Here is a 21,451-nt window from a genome sequence, read left to right on the forward strand (position 1 = left end):
GTCATAGTCAACATAGCTACTATAAATAATGCGTTAGTAAATCCACTACAATTATGCAGTACAGTGTACAGCAAGTAGTTTAGCCGATACACTGGTGGGTACCGGTGGAAATAAATTAATACAACCAAAAGTTTACCTTGACTTTGAAGAGTTCCAGTGTTGGATAGCCAGAGCCATCTAGCTAACCTAGAATCCCTCTCTGTTTTCAGCCGGGTGTATGAGTAGGTGAAACTAGCTAGCTGCATTCGCTAGCTAAGTCAGTGAAAGTGGAAAAAAATACAACTAAAATATAAACTCAGCAAAATAAGAAATGTCCTCTCACTGTCAACTGCGTTTATTTTCGGCAAACTTAACATGTGTAAATATTTGTATGAGCATAAGATTCAACAACTGAAACATGGCTGGTGGCATTGTCATGCTGGAGGGTCATGTCAGGATGAGCCTGCAGGAAGGGTACCACATGAGGGTACCCTTCCTGTAACGCACAGCGTTGAGATTGCCTGCAATGACAACAAGCTCAGTCCGATGATGCTGTGAAACACCGCCCCAGACCATGATGGACCTTCCACCTCCAAATCGATCCCGCTCCAGAGTACAGGCCTTGGTGTAACGCTCATTCCTTCGACGATAAATGCGAATCGGACCATCACCCCTGGTGAGACAAAACCGCGACTCGTCAGTGAAGAGCATTTTTTTGCCAGTCCTGTCTGGTCCAGCGACGGTGGGTTTGTGCCCATAGGCGACGTTGTTGCCGGTGATGTCTGGTGAGGACCTGCCTTACAACAGGCCTACAAGCCCTCAGTCCAGCCTCTCTCAGCCTATTGCGGAGAGTCTGAGCACTGATGGAGGGATTGTGCGTTCCTGGTGTAACTCGGGCTGTTGTTGTTGCCATCCTGTACCAGTCCCGCAGGTGTGATGTTCGGATGTACCGATCCTGTGCAGGTTTTGTTACACGTGGTCTGCCACTGCGAGGACGATCAGCTGTCCGTCCTGTCTCCCTGTAGCGGACATTGCAATTTATTGCCCTGGCCACATCTGCAGTCCTCATGCCTCCATGCAGCATGCCTAAGGCACGTTCACGCAGATGAGCAGGGACCCTGGGCATCTTTCTTTTGGTGTTTTTCAGAGTCAGTAGGTGCATTCCACAGGTGCATGTTCGTTAATTGTTTATGGTTCATTGAACAAGCATGGGAAGCAGTGTTTAAACCCTTTACAATGAAGATCTGTGAAGTTATTTGGATTTTTACGAATTATCTTTGAAAGACAGGGTCCTGAAAAAGGGACGTTTCTTTTTTTGCTGAGTTTAGCTAGTCCCCTCTCTCTTTCTTACTCTCTCGCTCTCTTGCTTCTCCTTCATTGTTGAAGATAAATTAAGTTGTTCAATTTGCTAGCTAGCTGTACCTTATGCTCTAAGTACTAGATTTATTCGCTGATCCTTTGATTGGGTGGACAACAAGAGCTCTGATAGGTTGGAGGACATCCTCTGGAAGTTGTCATAATTACTGTAAGTCTATGGAAGGGGGTGATAACCATGAGCCTCCTAGGTTTTGTATTGAAGTCAATGTACCCAGAGGTGGATGGAAACTAGCTGTCCTCTGGCTACACCATGGTGCTACCCCAGAGTGTGCTGTTGAGGCTACTGTAGACCTTCATTGCAAAACAGTGTGTTTCAATACATTATTTGGTGACATGAATATATTTAGTATAGTTTTATCGAAAATGATTACTTTTTTAATGTTTCAATATTTGTATTTTTCTGAAATTCACTGAGGAGGATGGTCCTCCCCTATCTCTTATGAGGAGCCTCCACTGGTGTATACGTGTGTGTACGTGCATACGTACATGTGTGTGCTTGTTTGCATGTGTGGGTGTGTGTGTATGTGCATGAGCGTGTGTTCGTGTGTTTGTGAGATGGCTTGGAGAGACCTAATGTCAGTTGACTTTGATAGATAACTGTCTATGTAGTCCCTGATGAGGACTAGGCCTCCACTGAACTGCAGTGTGGAGCAGTGTGGCTCTTTAGTATGTCCTAGGCCGAGACGTGCCGTGAATTACTAATGTGCGGATCTAGGGTCTTAAAGTTTCAGAAAAACATGGCATTATACTACAGTGAATAAAAGAAAGACTACCAGTGGAACTTAAATGACTACAGTAGTAATTCACTTGGGGGGGGGGGGGATTATTACCCAATGCTGTCATTAAGAACAATAATACAGGGAGAGCTATATAGCTACTATCCATGTAATGTACTGTATGTCCAGTGGAATAGCTTTGTTTGGTATAGCTTCATCTTTCACAGTGTCATCTGAGCTGCACGTAACGACTTCATTTCATAATCGATAACACTCGGTCTCAGTGTGAGTACCTTGGCCCATCCAGGTGCAACACTAACATCATTAACCTTGCCTGGCTGACCTCCCTGCAGGTGACGGCAGAGCTGGACTCGTGGAACGAGGACCTGCTGCGCCAGGTGAATGACTTCAACTCGGAGGACCTGACCCTGGCCGAGCAGCGGCTGCAACGCCACACAGAGCGCAAGCTGGCCATGAACAACATGACCTTCGAGGTGATGCAGCAGGGACAGGACCTGCACCAGTACATCATGGAAGTCCAGGCCTCAGGTGAGAGAGACTAAGACCAGACCGGAGCCGGTTACAGGGGAGGGAGGGAAAGTACATAATTTGAATAGCGGAAACCCTGTTACTGAGACTTACCGGGATTTACCACCCAAAACCACTCCCTTTTCCCAGGATAAATAACTGCGAGAAACCGGTAAATTATAATAAATTATTTATATGAACAGCATGGTGTGAAATGGAACTGTTACATTATATGCAATGTCTAAATCTGGCTTCTCTACGGCCTCTGCATGAGGAATCATCAACGCTCAGGGTGGGGACAGACAGCCCATCTCAGTATGGAGCGCAGTTCACAATGCATGTAGACTTATCATGTCATCATGATCACTTTCTTTCTTGTGACAGGTAGGCCTGCATTTTCTTCAGCATAGTCTATGCTACAGTAATATAAAGACCGAATGCGCGTCTAATTTTCACATCTCTATCTGTCTTTCGGGTCACCTTATTTTTTAATCGTAAAGGTTTTACCTTTTTAAATTGCAGCTGCAGAGTTTTAAAACAGCCTATCAATCGAATATCGTTGCTTTAAATCAGTGCACGCGTGAAAACCCTCGCAGCCTTTCTCTCTCTCCATCAACTCCATTCTAATTGCATCCAAAAGAGACAATCCTGTTCTACATTGATATATAGCCCTATATATAGATGTCTTAGCCTACCTCTTTAATACATACAGTAATACATTCAATGCAGTATTATCCTTATATGAATCTAATGAATGATGGGTTGTGCATAATAAGCTTCTAACTTATAACCTCTGTCTCTTGCCCAATACACACGCACCTGTGCTCCGCTGGCCTCTCATTACTAAACGCTCCTTAGCTCTTGGAGTCCCATGCAGGAAAAGCTAGACTGGAATAGCTTGCTGGACATAATTTTATTTGTGCATTTTTTTTAATACCGATAGACTATTCGAAGAGGGACGCAAACTCTTGTTGGCTGAATGTTAAATAAATCAGCCAATAGAACTCGCGGGTAGTTTGAAAGAAGAGCGAACGAGCGATGGCGGAAGGCTATAGCAGTTGTTTATTCAGACCCATAAGCATTCAATCTTTGTGAAGAGAAGTGAAAGCCTTCTGCATCTAATTTTTGCCCTCTATTATTCAAGGATGTCATTAGAATGATGAAGATATGGACGACATAACTTATTTCATTTAACTGTTGGAAGGAATGAAGCAACATTAGAGAGAGAAAGAGGAGGTAGGCTAATAATATTAGGGAAATATGCGTATATATGCGTCAGCCTACTAATTATACAAATAGTCCATATTAAATTTCTAAATGAAAATCAAATTCGCTAGCCTATACTTGTGACTTTGTAGGCGGCATGTGCTGCACCAGAATCACATGTTCTCTCCCCGCTTAATACAATACAGTACAGTAATACAGTTCACACTCCAAAAGATTAGCCTACTGGAGCTAGTTTCATTTATTTACCCAAGAGAGCCTATAGCTAGCTACATCTATGGGCTTTGGTTTTTCTGTTGTGCGTAATGTCCAATTTGTAAGTCGCTCTGGATAAGAGCGTCTGCTAAATGACTTAAATGTAAATGAAATGTAAATGCAGTAGCCTATATCATATATGTGTTGGATAACGGCACAATCATTTGGGCCTTTTTGGGCTTGGGATCATTAAATGTCTTTAATGTAGGGCTCATCATTTTTTTTTTATGGATGGTTCTTCAGGCTCAGGTAGCATCAGGCTAGATCAAAGCTCTAATCAAATCCAGACATATGCCTATTTACAGTATATACTTTCTAATGCTTATGAATAACACTTCCCGGGTTACCCGGGAAAAAAGTGATTTATTCTAGGGATGGAACATTTATATATGTTTATGACTTGGGTGGCTGGAGTCTTTGACCATTTTTAAGGCCTTCCTTTTTTTTAGGTACAAGCATTTCTCCTTTAACTTTCTTTTGTATTTTTGTATTTTGTATTTTCTACTCCATTTACAAACTTATACATACGAAGAAGAACTTACAGACGCACACAAACATTGACTACATCTCATCTGCCCAGAACCGCATGCTCACACCCCCATCTCTAGTGCCTGCATTATTGTTTGCCACTTGGCCTTAAATTGTATCAATTTGTTTTTCTCGGTCACCCATGCTATTTCAATATTTCTATAATAAATCACATTTTTCTATTGTTATGATGGTGGGTTGATTGACTTCCAAGTTTGTAGTATATATTTCAAGTTTTAAGTATAGGTTTTTTCAAGATGATTGATGAGAAGAGAATCGTCCAGTCCATTGGGTATCTCACTACACCCCCATATGTCATGTCTTGAAATATGCAGGTTAAAAGCATGTTTACATTGTAATACTTCTGTCTCATCGCTGCAACTCCCGTACGGACTCGGGAGAGGCGAAGGTCAAGAGCCATGCGTCCTCTGAAACACAAGCCACCTTTCTAGCTGAGGTCCAGGCTTTTCTAACACAGGCACATTTTTTTGTCTTGAAGGCCCAAAAACAGTCCCATATCTTCCCTTGAGGCTCCCATTATTTGCCAAACAATGATCATTCTGCACAACAACAAAAAAAACGATTTAGACAGGCCCGCTGGGCTAAAAATTAAAAAGCCCATCTGATATTTGCCAGTCCGTTTCTGGCTGCAAGACTCCTATTGTGTCTGCGGGTTCAGAGATTGCGACAGGAGCATTGATGTGACTGAGAATGTGCTGCCCTGCCAACTCAGAGAGAGCAGAGGTCACCTGACTTGGGCCAAATGGAAGGAGTTGATAGTAGGATGGGGTGGAGGGAGGCAGCATCAGAGGTGCTGGGTCGAATCTGGAGTTTACCATCTGGAGAGAGAGGAGTCAGGAATTAGGTTAAAAAAGCATGGCTTTCCTTCTCCCTCAGCACAATCCTCTTACCCTCCCCACTGCACTGCATGGGGCTTAATATGAGGCCTGAGCTGCATCGCAAATTGTACTCTATTCCCTATATAATACACTATTTTTGACCAGAGCCCTATGAGCCCGGGTCAAAAGTAGTGCACTTTATATGGAATGGAGTGCCATTTGGGACGCACACACACCACCCCCCATAGCCCCCCTCACACACACCAGAGGGGTGAGGAGCATCCACCGTGCCAGCCATCACTCTGTGCCAAGAGGGGGGAGTAAGGGGAGGGAGGGGGGTGGAGCTGAAATCTGGGCCACCCTCGTGTGCCCTTCATGGACTGTGTGGACTGTGACATCCCCCTCAGTCGGGACCAATGGAGACCTAAGCCCTCCAAAAGGTTTGTGCTGGGCTCTAGACAATATTTCAGGATGGGAGATTAAAATAGCCAGCTGTACTAGTGTCACATTTTATAGTGCACATTTACAGTATGGACAGTTTCATTGCAGGTTTTTGGAGTGGTGCTCCTCCGAGCTCCGTTCAAACGTCGTGCATCATAGGGAATAGGGTTCCATTTGGGATAGACTTGATAACCCTTTGGGTTTGGGGTAATCACAGTCATTATTTAATTAGACATTGAAGGGAAGTGTTGTCTTTTTAAGTAGGGTGATTTGAATTCATTAATTGAGAAGGAACACGGACAGATTGAAATGGAGAAGGACTAGTGGACTAGCGCCACCTAGTGCTACAGTTTATAACACATCCTTCATATATACCACAAAGGTCTGCAGCCACTCCTATTGCCCAGTGATAGGTGGAAACACTCAAATAAATCCAATACAATTTGGTCTTAGCGTTCAGACTCTGCTGACAGGAAGAAAAGCAGAACATTTGAAACGGACAACCGAATAGGCTAATTTATGGAATGTAACTATGCGTGACAGTAGTTTTGTGTGGCGGCACAGGCATTGAGCTGACTGGGGAAAAGGAGGTGGATCTGGCCACTCAGGTCCAGGAGCTGCTGGAGTTCCTCCATGAGAAGCAGCATGAGCTGGACGTCAGCGCTGACCAGACCCAGAAGAGACTGCAGGAGTGTCTGCAGCTCCGCCACCTCCAGTCAGAGGTCAAACAGGTGCGTGGGAGTACGCATGCACACACGTACACGTGCTCACGTACACCCCCTTGATTTATTCCACATTTATTCCACATTTTGTTGTGTTACAGCCTGAATTCTGAATGGATTAAATACATGTTTTTTTCACCCTTCCATACACAACAGTGGAGGCTGATGAGGGGAGGACGGCTCATAATAATGACTGGAACGGAGCGAACGGAATGGCATCAAATACATGGAAACCATGGAAACCATGTGTTTGATGTGTTTGATACCATTCCTCCCCAATTGAGGTGCCACCAACCTCCTGTGATACACAATACCCTATAAAGTCAAAGTGAAAACAACATGTTTTTGGAAATGTTTAAATGTTTGCAAGTTTATTGAGAATGAAAAACAGAAATATCTCACACCCTTGACTCAAATGTTAAAATCTTTGGCAGCGATTACAGCTGTGAGTCTTTCTGGGTAAGTCTCTAAGAGCTTTGCACATGTAACAGTATAGCTTCCGTCCCTCTCCTCGCCCCTACCTGGGCTTGAACCAGGGACCCTCTGCACACATCGACAACAGCCACCCTCGAAGCATCATTACTCATCGCTCCACAAAAGCCGTGGCCCTTGCAGAGCAAGGGGAATAACTACTTCAGGTCTCAGAGCGAGTGACGTCACCCGATTGAAACGCTATTAGCGCGCACCACCGCTAACTAACTAGCCATTTCACATCGGTTACACACACTTGGAATGTACAACATTTCTTCAAGCTCTGTCAAGTTGGTTGTTGATCATTGCTAGACGGCCATTTTAAAGTCCTGCCATATATTTTCAAGACGATTTTAAGTTAAAACTGTAACTAGGCCACTCAGGAACATTCAATGTCATCTTGGTAAGCAACTCCAGTGTATATTTGGCCTTGTGTTTTAGGCTATAGTCTTGCTGAAAGGTGGATTTGTCTCCTACTCTCTGTAGGAAAGTAGACTCCCTGGTCCTTCCTGATGACAAGAACACCCATAACAAAAATATGAAGAATGGTACTCAGTGATGTGTTGTATTGGATTGTCCCCAAACATAACACTTTATTCTCAGGACATAAAGTTAATTTATTTGCCATATTTTGTTGCAGTTTTACTTTAGTGCCTTATTGCAAACAGGATGCATGTTTTGGAATATTTTTATTCTGTACAGGCTTCCTTCTTTTTACTCTGTTATTTAGGTTAGTATTGTGGAGTAACACAATGTTGTTGATCCATCCTCAGTTTCTATCACAGCCATTAAACTCTCTGGCGCATGTGGGACGAACTCGTCCCACCTACGTAACAGCCACTGAAATCCAGTGGCGCGATTTTTGAATCGTTAGAAATACTATTACTTCAATTTCTCAAACATATGACTATTTTACAGCTATTTAAAGACAAGAATCTCGTTAATCTAACCACACTGTCCGATTTCAAAAAGGCTTTACAACGAAAGCAAAACATTAGATTATGTCAGCAGAGTGCCCAGCCAGAAATAATCAGACACCCATTTTTCAAGCTAGCATATCATGTCACATAAACCCAAACCACAGCTAAATGCAGCACTAACCTTTTATGATCTTCATCAGATGACACACCTAGGACATTGTGTTATACAATACATGCATGTCTGTTCAATCAAGTTCATATTTATATCAAAAAACAGCTTTTTACATTAGCATGTGACGTTCAGAAAAAGCATAACCCCCGCAAACTTCCGGGGAATTTACTAACAGTTTGCTAAATTACTCACGATAAACGTTCACAAAAAGCATAACAATTATTTTAAGAATTATAGATACATTACTCCTCTATGCAATCGATATGTCCGATTTTAAAATAGCTTTTCGGATGAAGCACATTTTGCAATAATCTAAGTACATAGCCCGGCATCACAGGGCTAGCTATTTAGACACCCACCCAGGTCAGCCTCCACCAAAATCACATTTCCTATAAGAAAAATGTTCTTACCTTGCTTGTTCTTCGTCAGAATACACTGCCAGGACTTCTACTTCAATAACAAATGTTGGTTTGGTCCCAAATAATCCATCGTTATATCCAAACAGCGACGTTTTGTTCGTGAGTTCTAGACACTATCAGAATGCTACATCACGGTCTCGCGCATGGCGCATTGGCGTGACAAAAAAATTCTAAATATTCCATTACCGTACTTCGAAGCATGTCAACCGCTGTTTAAAACAAATTTTTATGCCATTTATCTCGTAGAAAAGCGATAATATTCCGACCGGGAATATGCATTGAGCCTAAACAGCCGAATTAAATTTCTACTCAGGAGCGAATCGTGCACGCGCCTCATTCAAAGGTCCTCTGATCCGCCACTTACCAAAGGCGATAATGTGTTTCAGCCTGAGGCTGCCTCGTCAACCTTCAGGTATTTCCCGGGTTCTGAGAGCCTATCGGAGCCCTGGGAATTGTCACGTTACAGCTAAGATTCTTACTTTTCAATAAACAGATGCAAGACAAACGACTCCTTGTCAGACAGGGTACTTCCTGCATGAAACCTTGTCAGGCTTTTGCCTGCCATAGGAGTTCTGTTATACTCACAGACACCATTCAAACAGTTTCAGAAAATTCCGAGTGTTTTCTATCCAAACCTGAACAATAATATGCATATTCTAGCTTCTGAGTTGGTGTAGGAGGCAGTTAAAAATGGGCACATATTTTTTCCAAAATTCTCAATACTGCCCCCTATCCCAAACAGGTTTTAAACTCTGTAACTGTTTTAAAGTCACCATTGGCCTCATGGTGAAATCCCTGAGCGGTTTCCTTCCTCTCCGGCAAGTGAGTTAGGAAGGATGCTTGTATCTTTGTAGTGACTGGGTGTATTGATACACTATCCAAAATGTAATTAATAACTTCACCATTCTCAAAGGGATATTCAGTGTCTGCTTTTGTTTTATTTTTACCCATCTACCAATAGGTTCGCTTCTTTGTGAGGCATTGAAAAATCTCCCTGGTCTTTGTGGTTGAATCTGTGTTTGCAAATCACTGCTCGAATGAGGGACCTTACAGATAATTGTATGTGTAGGGTACAGAGATGAGGTAGTTATTCAAAAATCATGTTAACCCCTATTATTGCACACAGAGTCCATGCCATTTATCATGTGACTTGTTGAGCAAATCTTTACTCCTGAACGTATTTAGGCTTGCCATAACAAAGGGGTTGAATACTTATTGACTCAAGACATTTAAGCTTTTCATTTTTTATTAATTTGTAAACATTTCGAAAAACATAATTCCACTTTGACGTTATGGGGTATTGTGTGTATACCAGTGATACAAAATCTCAATGTAATTAATTTAAAATTCAGGCTGTAACACAACAAAATGTGGAAAAAGTCAAGGAGTGTGAATACTTTCTGAAGGCACTGTATATGCACTCGCAAACACACTATGGCTAATTAGGGTGAACTGGACTGGTGAGAGTCCATAGCTGTTTCCAACACAGACACACACACAGACACACACACACACAGACACACACACACACACACACACACACACACACACACACACACACACACACACACACACACACACACACACACACACACACACACACACAATGAGAGAACCCAGCAGGATACACCCTACATCAAACAGTCAGTGTGAGTGCATGGCTGCCAGCAGTGGTTCAATGTTTGGCTTGTATCAGCTGCTTGGTGAAGACTGCTTTTCACTCAAACATGTTTCTAACTACTTTTCTGCTTGTAGGATAAAATGTCAACTCAATGTGTGCCATTGGAAAACACTAAACTTGAAATGCATTTTCTTCAGCTGTTGTGATTATTTAATCACCCTCCGACAGGCTAGTAAAGTATCATCCGTGTCACTCCGAAGATGCGTCCCAAGTGGTACCTCATTCCTCACATAGTACATGACTTTTGAGCAGGGCAAAAGTGGTGCACAATGTAGGGAATAGGGTGCCATTTGGGACGCACGTCTGAGAGAGCAGCTCTTTGAGGACATTTTAATCCGAATGTCAGTTTGACAGAGAGCACATTTAGCTGTGTGCCTTCCTCACTATTCAAGAAATACAAACTGTGGAAATACAGATCGATGATTCAAATATGCTGGATCGCTCTCTCAGACTGAATTCAACCAGGCCATCCGCATAGCAAATCACTTCTTATAGTCAGTATTACATCTACAGTTAAATTATTCAGCCTCGATATCAAATGAAATTGATATTTATTGGATAATATTTCCAGACAAAACACGTCTCAATAGAAATAATGCTGCAGTTTCCGTAAATAATGAATTATGTTTGTCGCAGTGGTAGTGACACACGTACACTCACTATACAAAACATTAAGAACACCTTTCCATGACAGACTGACAAGGTGAATCTAGGTGAAAGCCATGATCCCTTATTGATGTCACTTGTCAAATCCACTTCAGTTATTATAGATGAAGGGGAGGAGACTTTTTAAGCCTTGAGACAATTGATACATGGATTACACAGCTCCGTATTAGGAAGGTGTTCCCAGATGGCTGCTAACTTCCCTCACGCCATCCTCAGTGTCTCGCCTCGCGCTAGCCGCATTCTGCACTAATCTCATTTGGGCTGTAGTAATTGAGGGCCAAACTGCTGTCACCGGGGACTTGGGAGTGAAGAGGCTCCACTTTGCATGATGCACTCTAATGGAAGGAAGGCAGGAAATAAACCTGATTGTCGCAGAGTATCTCTGAAGGAGGCTTCTGTGACTGTGCTCAGCCCAGGTATTGTGGTGGTGGAGGGAGGAGGAGAAGGTGTAGCAATGGGCAGGGCTAAGAGAGCGGAAGAGTGAGACAGAGATATGAAGCGGAAGAGAGAGGGGAGATAGAGGGAGAGAAGGAGACAGAAAGAAAGAAAGAAAGAAAGAAAGAAAGAAAGAAAGAAAGAGAGAAAGAAAGAAAGAGGGTGGTACGGATTAGCCATACCCTCAGTATCCCCCTGAACTGCACAGCCGGTCTCTGAGTTTTAGGAAGCTAGAGAGAAAAAACAATCCATGTTTCTAATCCCTCGTGGGATTCCTAAATGAACAAAAGGGAACGTATGTAATATCTAATAGTTAAATGCCCGCGAAGAAAATACTACTGCTAATCCTAGTTTATTCCCTTGTTCATGTCGAATTATGCCAACAATATGTGCTTTTATGAAGCTCAACTGTTCTAAAGCGCTTTGTGCCTCTAGTTGTAGTTCATGCTTGATTTTGGGGTTGCATTAGATATGTATTACATAAGCTCTGTCTAAATGACTTTGTGTATTTCTAAATCCATCCTTAGGTTTTCAACTGCTGTTTACAGTTAACCATGTCGGAGTGTCTTCATGCTCATAAAAAAGTGACATTATGGGTACTGTATTGTGTTACGTTGACGCCAACCAATAATCCAGATTTCTTCTAGCCACATTGACCATCGCTTCCTGTGAGCTGATGTTTGCCCAGAATGTTTGCCCACCAGTGGTGGCTGGTGGCACTTTAAGTCGGAGGACAGGCTCATGTAATAGTAACAGCTGGAACAGAATCATTGGAATGGTATGAAAAACACAGGAACAACATGTTTCCAGGTGTTTGATACCATTCTATTCACCACTTTCCAGCCATTATTATGAGCCGTCCTACCCTCACCAGCCTCCTCTGGCCCAGGCCTAACTGTACTCCTACTCTGTGTGTCCTGTGCAGGTTCTGGGCTGGATCCGGAATGGGGATTCCATGCTGAATGCCAGCATGGTAAATGCCAGCTCGCTGTCAGAGGCAGAGCAACTCCAGAGGGAGCATGAACAGTTCCAGCTGGCCATCGAGGTAACCGCTTTCCCCCCCCGCCGAACCAGACTGACAAGGCTAATCACTTCAATGTGCGCTGTCATGAAACTACATACACACGCATGGGCGCACGCACACACACATACACAAACACACACAGATATTTGGTGTAAACTCCATATACGCTTCGTCACACACACACACACACACACACACACACACACACACACACACACACACACACACACACACACACACACACACACACACACACACACACACAAACATTCTCTGTCAACACCAGTGCACTGCTTGTTTTGGTTCAGCTCTTTAAATAGCTGCTGGTCTGAGCATGACGGCAAACGCTCACACACAGGATGGGGCTGCCTGGTAAAGTCCTGTATCAGCACACACACGCACAAGCTCTGCCGTGGCTCTCACTCTGAGAGCTGGAGCCTGGTACCGGAGGCCCAGTGGCCTGTTTCAGTGCATTCTTTTATGCGTGCATGCATGTGTGTGTCCTGAATCCCATCCAGCACAGCTCTGAATCCATTTGGGGGAATGAAAATAAGCTCTTCAACCTTATTTTCAACTGGCTGGTAGAGCATGTTTTGGCATTTACATACATTGTATCCTTTTGGGTTGCCGCAGTTCAGTGTTGTGGCACTTAAAGTGCCTACTCAGAGGGCTGTAAGAAAACAACAAATCACTGACCATTCCATACCATTCCTGTTAGTAGAGACCTTGAAGGGTAGGAATGTGAAAATAAATAGTTAACATGTAAAAAGGCTAAAAAGCAAGAATTTGGTAAAAATGTGCTCAACCAGCCGGTTGATACACTACGTGTGTCAATCGTCGAACATATTTCCAAAATCATGGGCATTATTTCCACAAGATGATGGATCATTGCTGTGGGGACTTGCTTCCATTCAGCCACGAGCATTAGTGAGGTCGGGTATTGATGTTGGCCGATTAGGCCTGGCTCGCAGTCGGCATTCCAATTCATCCCAAAGGTGTTCGATGGGGTTGAGGTCAGGGCTCTGTGCAGGCCAGTCAAGTTCTTCCACACCGATCTCGACAAACCATGTCTGTATGGACCTCGCTTTGTGCACGGGGGCATTGTCAAGCTGAAACAGGAAATAGCCTTCCCCAAAACTGTTACCACCAAGTTGGAAGCACAGAATTGTCTAGAATGTCATTGTATGCTGTAGTGTTAAGATTTTCCTTCACTGGAACTAAGGGGCCTAGCCCGAACCATGATAAATAGCCCCAGACCATTATTCCTCCTCCACCAAACTTTACAGTTGGCACTATGCATTGGGGCAGGCAGTGTTCTCCTGGCATCCGCCAAACACAGATTCTTCCGTCGGACTGCCAAATGGTGAAGCGTGATTCATCACTCCAGAGTCCAATGGCGGCGAGCTTTACACCACTCCAGCCGACGCTTGGCTTTGCGCATGGGGATCCTAGGCTTGTGTGCGGCTGCTCGGCCATGGAAACCCATTTCATGAAGCTCCCGACAAACAGTTCTTGTGCACCTGTCGGGTGTGGCTGAAATAGCTGAATCCACTCATTTGAAAGGGTGTCCACATACTTTTGGTCATGTAGTGTATCATATTTGATGCTAAATGGATATTGTTAAGGTAACTGCATTGGCAGAGCGTTCTACACTACAGGAACCAACATCTGTTATTTGGTATAGTACTCCTCTAAGATGGATGCTTTAGGGAAGGTGTATGGCTCTTGCTCCTGTCATTTCCTGAGGAGTTACCCTCCATTAGCTGTGGACCAGTTGCCTGGTGTGCTCCAAAATGGCACCCTATTCCCTATATACTGTAGTGCACCACTTTTGACCAAAGCCCTATGGGCCCAGGGTGAACGTACTGCACTATAAAGGGAATAGGGTGCCATTTAGGGTGCAAGCATGCTCTACGGTGTAGTGTGGGCAGACCTATAGTGTTGGGTAACAGGAGTCACCCAGAGAGGAAATTCCATATTTGTTATGTAACGGTACATTGCTTGTCGTACCGATTCAATAAATATTTCGAATGGAATTTTCAAACTGAATTCAAAAGACATACTCAATTGATCGCATTCTGTTTGGAGACAATTCCTGAACTTTGCTATGTTTTTGACAATACACAAATCATCATATTTTTGATTAAAAGTAGTAACTAAAAGTTAAATACTGGTTTCCTTCTTGTATAAGTGCAGAAATGTTGAATGACTCTTGACTGCGTCCTTTCCGTTTCTCCTGCGTTGGTTGTCTTTGGTGAATTTATAGTTGTAAATCAGGCCTGGATCTGGCAGGGAAAGCACAACATGGTAGTTTGCCTGTCAGGATTTAATTCGGTAAGATTGAGTACACTTGTAAAAACGTGCATTCTGCGTCTCTTCAATTCAGATGTATTTTTTCCTTTGTGATGCTGCTCAGACTAGCCAAGCAACAAAAACAGGCAGCCGTTTGACACGGTTACAACTGAATCTTTCCTTTCTAGAGGACATACGTATGTGAGATGAGGAAAAAATAGGAGAGGAAGTTGGCAGACTAGTGTGCATCACAAATGGCACCCTATTTCCCATACCGCGCACTACTATTGACCAGGCCTAGTTTCCCAAAAGCATCTTATGGCTAAGTTCATAATAAGAACCTTCGTCGAAGCGTCAATAAATATTTTCGAGCTGTACATTTTTGGGAAACAGCTCGAAAAAGTTGCGCTTGAAAACGCTTGTTATTTAGCGCCTGCCTCAGACCACGTAGAACAGCTGGGTGCGCTGTTAGATGCTTTTTTGCCCTCTCCGCTAAACATAGAATCAAGATGTTCATCTGTCTCTCTGTGACCGGAAGTTGACAACAGATACAAAGTCGCCAATGTCTTTGTTAAACATGCGGAGGATAAAAAGATGCTTCAAATGAAAACCGAGATGACTACTAAAAGATAAATACAGTAGGCCTATAGGATACATACATAGGCCTATGTATTTAAATCATATGGAAGTCATGCAAATTGTAGCCTACTGTCTCGATATATTTCATGATGTGTAACAACGTGCGCAACGATATGCCAAATCTGTGATTTAGTGCATCATTATTGGGTAAGCATTAGAATAAGCCACCTCTGTATTTGTAGCCGTAGGTGATAATATCTCTCTAGGAGCTGATCCGTCATCAGTATTATGAAGTAATTATAATGTTGAGGTAAGATTTAAATGGGGAAATCTGATCCGAGAGCAGCGCTACCCTTTCTTTTGATCCTATCAGTTTCGACATGCTCCAACGACTCACTTAGTGAATGTAATCTCAGCCCCCAAAACAACGTCATTGTAGAAGAAAAAAAATGTAAACATGAAACTATCTCAAGTCTTAGCACATGTTCAGTTTGTAAAAACGTCATATTTACCCTGTACATTACAATTAAGACACTATCATGTAACATTGACCCCTCACTTACCCTGACCCTAAACAACCCTCTCTCTCTGTGTGTGTCCCCTCAGTCCCTGTTTCATGCCAATTCCCTCCAGAAGACCCACCAGAGTGCCCTGCAGGTGCAGCAGAAGGCTGAGGTCATGCTCCAGGCGGGCCACTTTGACCCGGACGGCATACGGGCCTGCGCCGAGAAGGTGGCCATGCACTGGCAGCAGCTCATGCTCAAGATGGAGGATCGACTCAAGCTGGTCAATGCTTCTGTAGCCTTTTACAAGACCTCAGAGCAGGTGTGTGTCCACCCCCCCCCCCCCCCCACGCAGTGCTCCCTGAATTGTTTTTAGTTGTAGCTGAATCACTCAAAAACCGCCTCAAGCATTTCCCATCCATTAAGACAAATGGTGGCGGTGGCCTGGAGGGTCTACTTGAGAGGCCTTCTCTCTTTAATCACATCATCCTGTCTCTAGCTATATCCTCAATAAACAAGAAGAAATATGAATTCCCACTCCTTTAATAAAATAAAAAGACACAGAGTATGATGTGGTTTTGTGTTTGGTTAAACTGGACGGCAGGTAGCCTAGTGGTTAGAGCTTTGGGCCAGTAACTGAAAGGTTGCTAGATCGAATCCTCAGGCTGAGAAGGTAAAAATCTGTCGTTCTGTCCCTGAACAAGGCAGTTATCACACTGTTCCTAGGCAGTCATTGTAAATAAGTATTTGTTCTTAACTGACTTGCCTAGCTAAATAAAGGTAAAATTATATTTTTCTTTTAAAAACTCAAAGACAGAAAAGGCTGTATAGCGGAAGTACGTCCTGTTCCATGGCACCTCGAAATTGTGTGTGAACTATTGTGAGGACTAACTGAGACAACCGTGCCCTCCTCAGGTATGCAGTGTGCTGGAGAGTCTGGAGCAAGAGTACAGGAGAGATGAGGACTGGTGTGGTGGCCATGACAAGCTGGGAGCCATGGCCGAGACTGACCATGTTATCCCCCTCATCAGCAAACACCTGGAGCAGAAGGAAGCCTTCCTCAAGGTACAGCAGAGAAAAATGGTTCTGTCTCAAATGGCGCCCTATTCTCTGTGCCTCATTTGTCTGTGCCGGCTTATCATGATCATCTGCAAAGAAAATAATAAACAAATACAGACAATTAGTATATAGTACAAATAATTAAGTAGCTAGTTAGCAATCCCATTTAGCTACAAGGTTAACAAAAACAGATGAACATAGCTAGCTAACCGTCACCACCAACTACTGTGTGGTCTGTGTCTGCCTACTGTTCCAGAGTTTAAGTTCATTACACTTTGTGAAACTAACAGGGTAGGGAAAAAATTAATTGGGAAAAGGGAAGAAATATTGCCCTACCAACTAACCCTACACCCATTAAAGTCTCACACGCTATTCCACTACTGCCACCTGAAGAAACAAAATCGCAACACGTGACAATTTCACTGATTTTACTGAGTTACAGTTCATATAAGGAAATCAGTCAATTTAAATATATTTATTCAGCCCTATTCTATGGATTTCACATGACTGGGGAGGGGCGCAACCATGGGTGGGCTATGCCCTCCCACTTGGGAGTAAGGCTAGGCCTGGGGAGTTTTCCCCCACAAAAGCCAGATGTGGAGGTCCTGGGCTGGCATGGTTACACGTGGTCTGCAGTTGTGAGGCCGGTTGGATGCACTGCCAAATTCTCTAAAACGACGTTGGAGGCAGCTTATGGTAGAGAAATTCAATTCAATTCTCTGGCAACAGCTCTGGTGGACATTCCTGCAGTCAGCATGCCAATTGTGCGCTCCCTCAAAACTTGAGACATCTGTGGCATTGTGTTGTTGTCTGACAACACATTTTGCACATTTCGGAGTATCCTTTTATTGTCCCCAGCACAAGGTGCACCTGTGTAATTATCATGCTGTTTATTCAGCTTCTTGAAATGCTACACCTGTCAGGTGGATGGATTATCTTAGCAAAAGTTAAATGCTCACTAACAGAGATTTAATCAAATTTGTGCACAACATTTTAGAGAAATATCTTTTTGGGGAAAATTTCTGGGATCTTTTATTTCACCTTAGGAAACATGGGACCCTTTACATGTTGCATTTATATTTTGTTTAGTAAATGTTCTGTGATTTACATTCCATTTCTGCAGTACAGTTGATAACCATGGCTAAGAAGCCAACCTTACTGAAGCACATGTTACTCCTGTCACTCTCTATTGCCCTTTGCCTACTCACAGGGAGCCTCTTAGGATCCCTCACCATGTACCATCTTCCTCTACTACTTTCTTCAATGCCTCAGCATACAACACCTTCTGTACTACTCTGACCTTGGCAACCTCAATCTACCTTTCTCTCACCGGACACTTCTGATCTCCAGCAACATGGGTACCCCTACAATGAACACACACAGCTTTTTCCACTGATACTACACATTCCTTTGACTCATGCCCTCTTGCACACTTTTCACATTTAGAAATTCCCCTCCTACACACTGCTGCAACATGATCATAAGCTTGGCACCTAAAACACTGTAATGGGTTCGGGACAAAAGCTCTCATGGGATAACTGAAACCTCTTAACTTGACTGTTGGGTAAAGACTCTGCATCAAAACTCAGCAGGACAGATGGTGTCTTCACCATGCTCTTCACCGTGTCTGCGTCACATCAAACGGAGGATGTCACAAACACCGGCAATCTTCAATTTCAGTTGATCCTGCTCAACATTTAACGTCACCCCAGTTATCACTCCTTTCAACAGCAACCCGCTCCATATCAAAGCAAGTCACAGGTCCTGTCCTGAGGCGCGTTGTGCTGAGTACCCGCTCCCTCTGGACGGAAGACACACAAAAAAGTCATTACGAGTCCACTTCGAGTTACTTTCACAAATTCAACAGTCCCCAACCTCTTCTCCACCCAACCGGACACCACATATGGATCAGCCAGAAGGCAATCCATTCTCTCCAAAAATCTCACTCCTACTGCACCAGAATCATCTTTGTCATCATCAGGGCGAGGCTTGAACTCTGTGGTCTTCACCGCACCTGCCACCGCAGGTAATTCATCTTCACTCTCGTAAGGTTCAATTTCTGACCTACCGGAGTATGTTTTTTTCTCTTTTTGTACTTGACAATCTTTCTCAGCACACCGCTTCCCTCTACACTCCGCTCCTTTCCTTCTTCCTAGCTGTCCATTTCCACATCTCCGCGCTCCTTCCGCTCTTTCATCCGCTGTAGTATGAAACTCTTCAAATAGTTATTGTGTCTTGAAGTTGCCGCCATGTTGCATTAACTCATAAAGCTCTACCAGCTGCCATTACTCCGGATGGTTCTTCTCAGCCATAATGTTGCCTTATACTTTCGTTACTTTTTTGAAGTGTTTCTGACGTCGTTGATAGTTTCTTCCTCCCTGGGGAGGGTGAAGTTGCCCCCTGGAATCTGATATTGGGTCAGTTCCGCAATTCCCCCACTAATGGTTAAGGGTAGGATTGAGGGAGAGGAATTTGATCCTAGATCTGTACCAAGGAAAACACAGGAAAGATCAGCTTCCCCATATGGGAGAAATGCAAAGCGGACCCAAGATCAGCTAGGGGCAACTTCACCCTACTCCCCCCAGCTCCTAAGAATCACCCAGGGGGATTGGAACATATTTCCCAAAACAGCCATGAGTGCTGCATGGAAGGTAGTGCACTGTAGGGAATTGGGTGCCATTTGGGACTTTACCCATGTTCTATTAATCATTAATTTGCTGCATATTCACAGACCCTGAACTGATGCTGTTCTGTCTGTCTGATTCTTTTCAGTAGAACTCATCGTTATTCTGCAACTCGTAGCTGTTTGGTTACATATTTATTTTCCCATTACAGAGCTGGAATACATGTCCACCTCTTGCAGGACATGTTGTGGATGCCAGTTTACTTGTTGTCAAACAAAAACAAATAACCATGTTGACAGTGATGTATCCACAGCGCATTTGAAAAGTCTTCCGACCGCCTCACTTTTTCCACATTTTGTTACGTTACTGCCTTACTCTACAATAGATTCTTTTTTTTAAATCCCTCATCAATCTACACACAATACCCCATAATGACGAGGCAAAAACAGGTTATTACATTTACATAAGTATTCAGACCTTTACTCAGTACTTTGTTGAAGCGCCTTTGGCAGGGATTACAGCCTCAAGTCTTCTTGGGTATGACTCTACACGCTTGGCACACTTGTATTTGGGGAGTTTCTCCCATTCTTCTCTGCAGATCCTCTTAAGCTCTGCCAGGTTGGATGGAGACCTATTTTCAGGTTTCTCCAAAGAGAGACATTTTAAGGTTGATCAATGGAAACAGGATGCACCTGAGCTCAATTTCGAGTCTCATAGCAAAAGGTCTGAATACTCATGTAAATATGTTTTTTCATTTATTTTTTTATTTTTTTATTAGCAAAAATGTCTATCTGTTTTGGCTTCGTCATTATGGGGTATTGTGTGTAGATTGATGAGGACATTTCAGAATAAGGCTTTAACGTAACAAAATGTGGAAAAAGTCAGTGTCTGAATACTTACCGAATGCACTGTATGTTGTCTTAAGATAGATACACATGCAATATCCTAACCTCTCAATGCATTTTGGATGGTAGTTGTGGATACGTTGTCCATTGCAAGGAACCTGTTCGACAATGTATTTTCTTGTGCCACAGGCTTGCACATTGGCCAGGAGAAATGCTGAGGTGTTCCTGAAGTACATCCACAGGAATAATGTGGGTATACCTGGTGCTTCAGGCCATGCCAGAGGACCTGAGCAGCAGGTTAAAGGTCAGTCACAACAGCCTTATTGGACTAGCATGGTGTTTGTCCCAAATGGCACCCTATTTCCTACATAGTAGCTAATAGTAATAATATTTAATTTGTAGAGCGCATTTCCCACACTCATTGCACACCTACTTTGGACCAGGGCAGGGAATAATAAGGTGTCATTTGGGACACACATAAATTGACTTATGAGCACGAGTCCTTATCCATGCTGTTACTGTTTTCATGCTCCTCTTCTTTAGGAAATGTACATATTTATTTTCACATTCAGTTTACTTTCAGTTAAACTTACTTCTAATGTTTCTTATGTTTCTATATTGACTAGTGAGGTTTTGTTTGAAACTGGAGTATTCGCCACTGTTAGTTATTACTGCACTGTTGGAGCTAGGAGCACAAGCATTTCACTACACCTGCAATAACATATACGAAATATGTGTATGCAACCAATAAAATGGGATTTGATTTGAAGATCTGCTAACTTCTTTCTGTGCTCCCGGGCCTCCCTCTCCTCTTTAGCCATCCTCAACGAGCTACTCCAGAGGGAGAACCGGGTTCTGCACTTTTGGACCATGAAGAAACGCCGCCTGGATCAGTGCCAGCAGTACGTGGTGTTTGAACGCAGCGCCAAACAGGTGAGCTCTCCTGAACGCAGCCCAAGCACTCCGGGTGCTGTGTTTTTACGGCATGTCCATAAAATCTGGCCTCCTGGACTGGACCCAGCCAGGGATACGTGGGGTTTTTATTTGCTTTCGATGGCCAGCACAGCCAACGATGAAAGATAGAGGACATGCAGAGAGGAAGAGAAGAATATGGAATGAGGGAGCTCTTCACTTCACTAATTTCCCCCCATG

General features: G+C 43.4%; 1 protein-coding gene across 1 annotated transcript in view; it reads left to right on the forward strand.

Moving 5' to 3' along the window:
• LOC115156096 (kalirin) overlaps nt 1–21,451 on the forward strand; it is a 288,273-nt gene that overhangs the window by 169,261 nt on the left and 97,561 nt on the right. Inside the window, exons 14-20 of the mRNA XM_029703397.1 lie at nt 2,426–2,621; nt 6,452–6,618; nt 12,299–12,418; nt 15,875–16,093; nt 16,687–16,836; nt 20,489–20,603; nt 21,117–21,232. Coding sequence (XP_029559257.1) covers nt 2,426–2,621; nt 6,452–6,618; nt 12,299–12,418; nt 15,875–16,093; nt 16,687–16,836; nt 20,489–20,603; nt 21,117–21,232 — 1,083 coding nt within the window. The remainder of the gene's footprint in view (nt 1–2,425; nt 2,622–6,451; nt 6,619–12,298; nt 12,419–15,874; nt 16,094–16,686; nt 16,837–20,488; nt 20,604–21,116; nt 21,233–21,451) is intronic.

This window comes from Salmo trutta, chromosome 20 (genome assembly GCF_901001165.1).
Source record: "Salmo trutta chromosome 20, fSalTru1.1, whole genome shotgun sequence".
Classification (NCBI taxonomy): Eukaryota; Metazoa; Chordata; class Actinopteri; order Salmoniformes; family Salmonidae; genus Salmo; species Salmo trutta.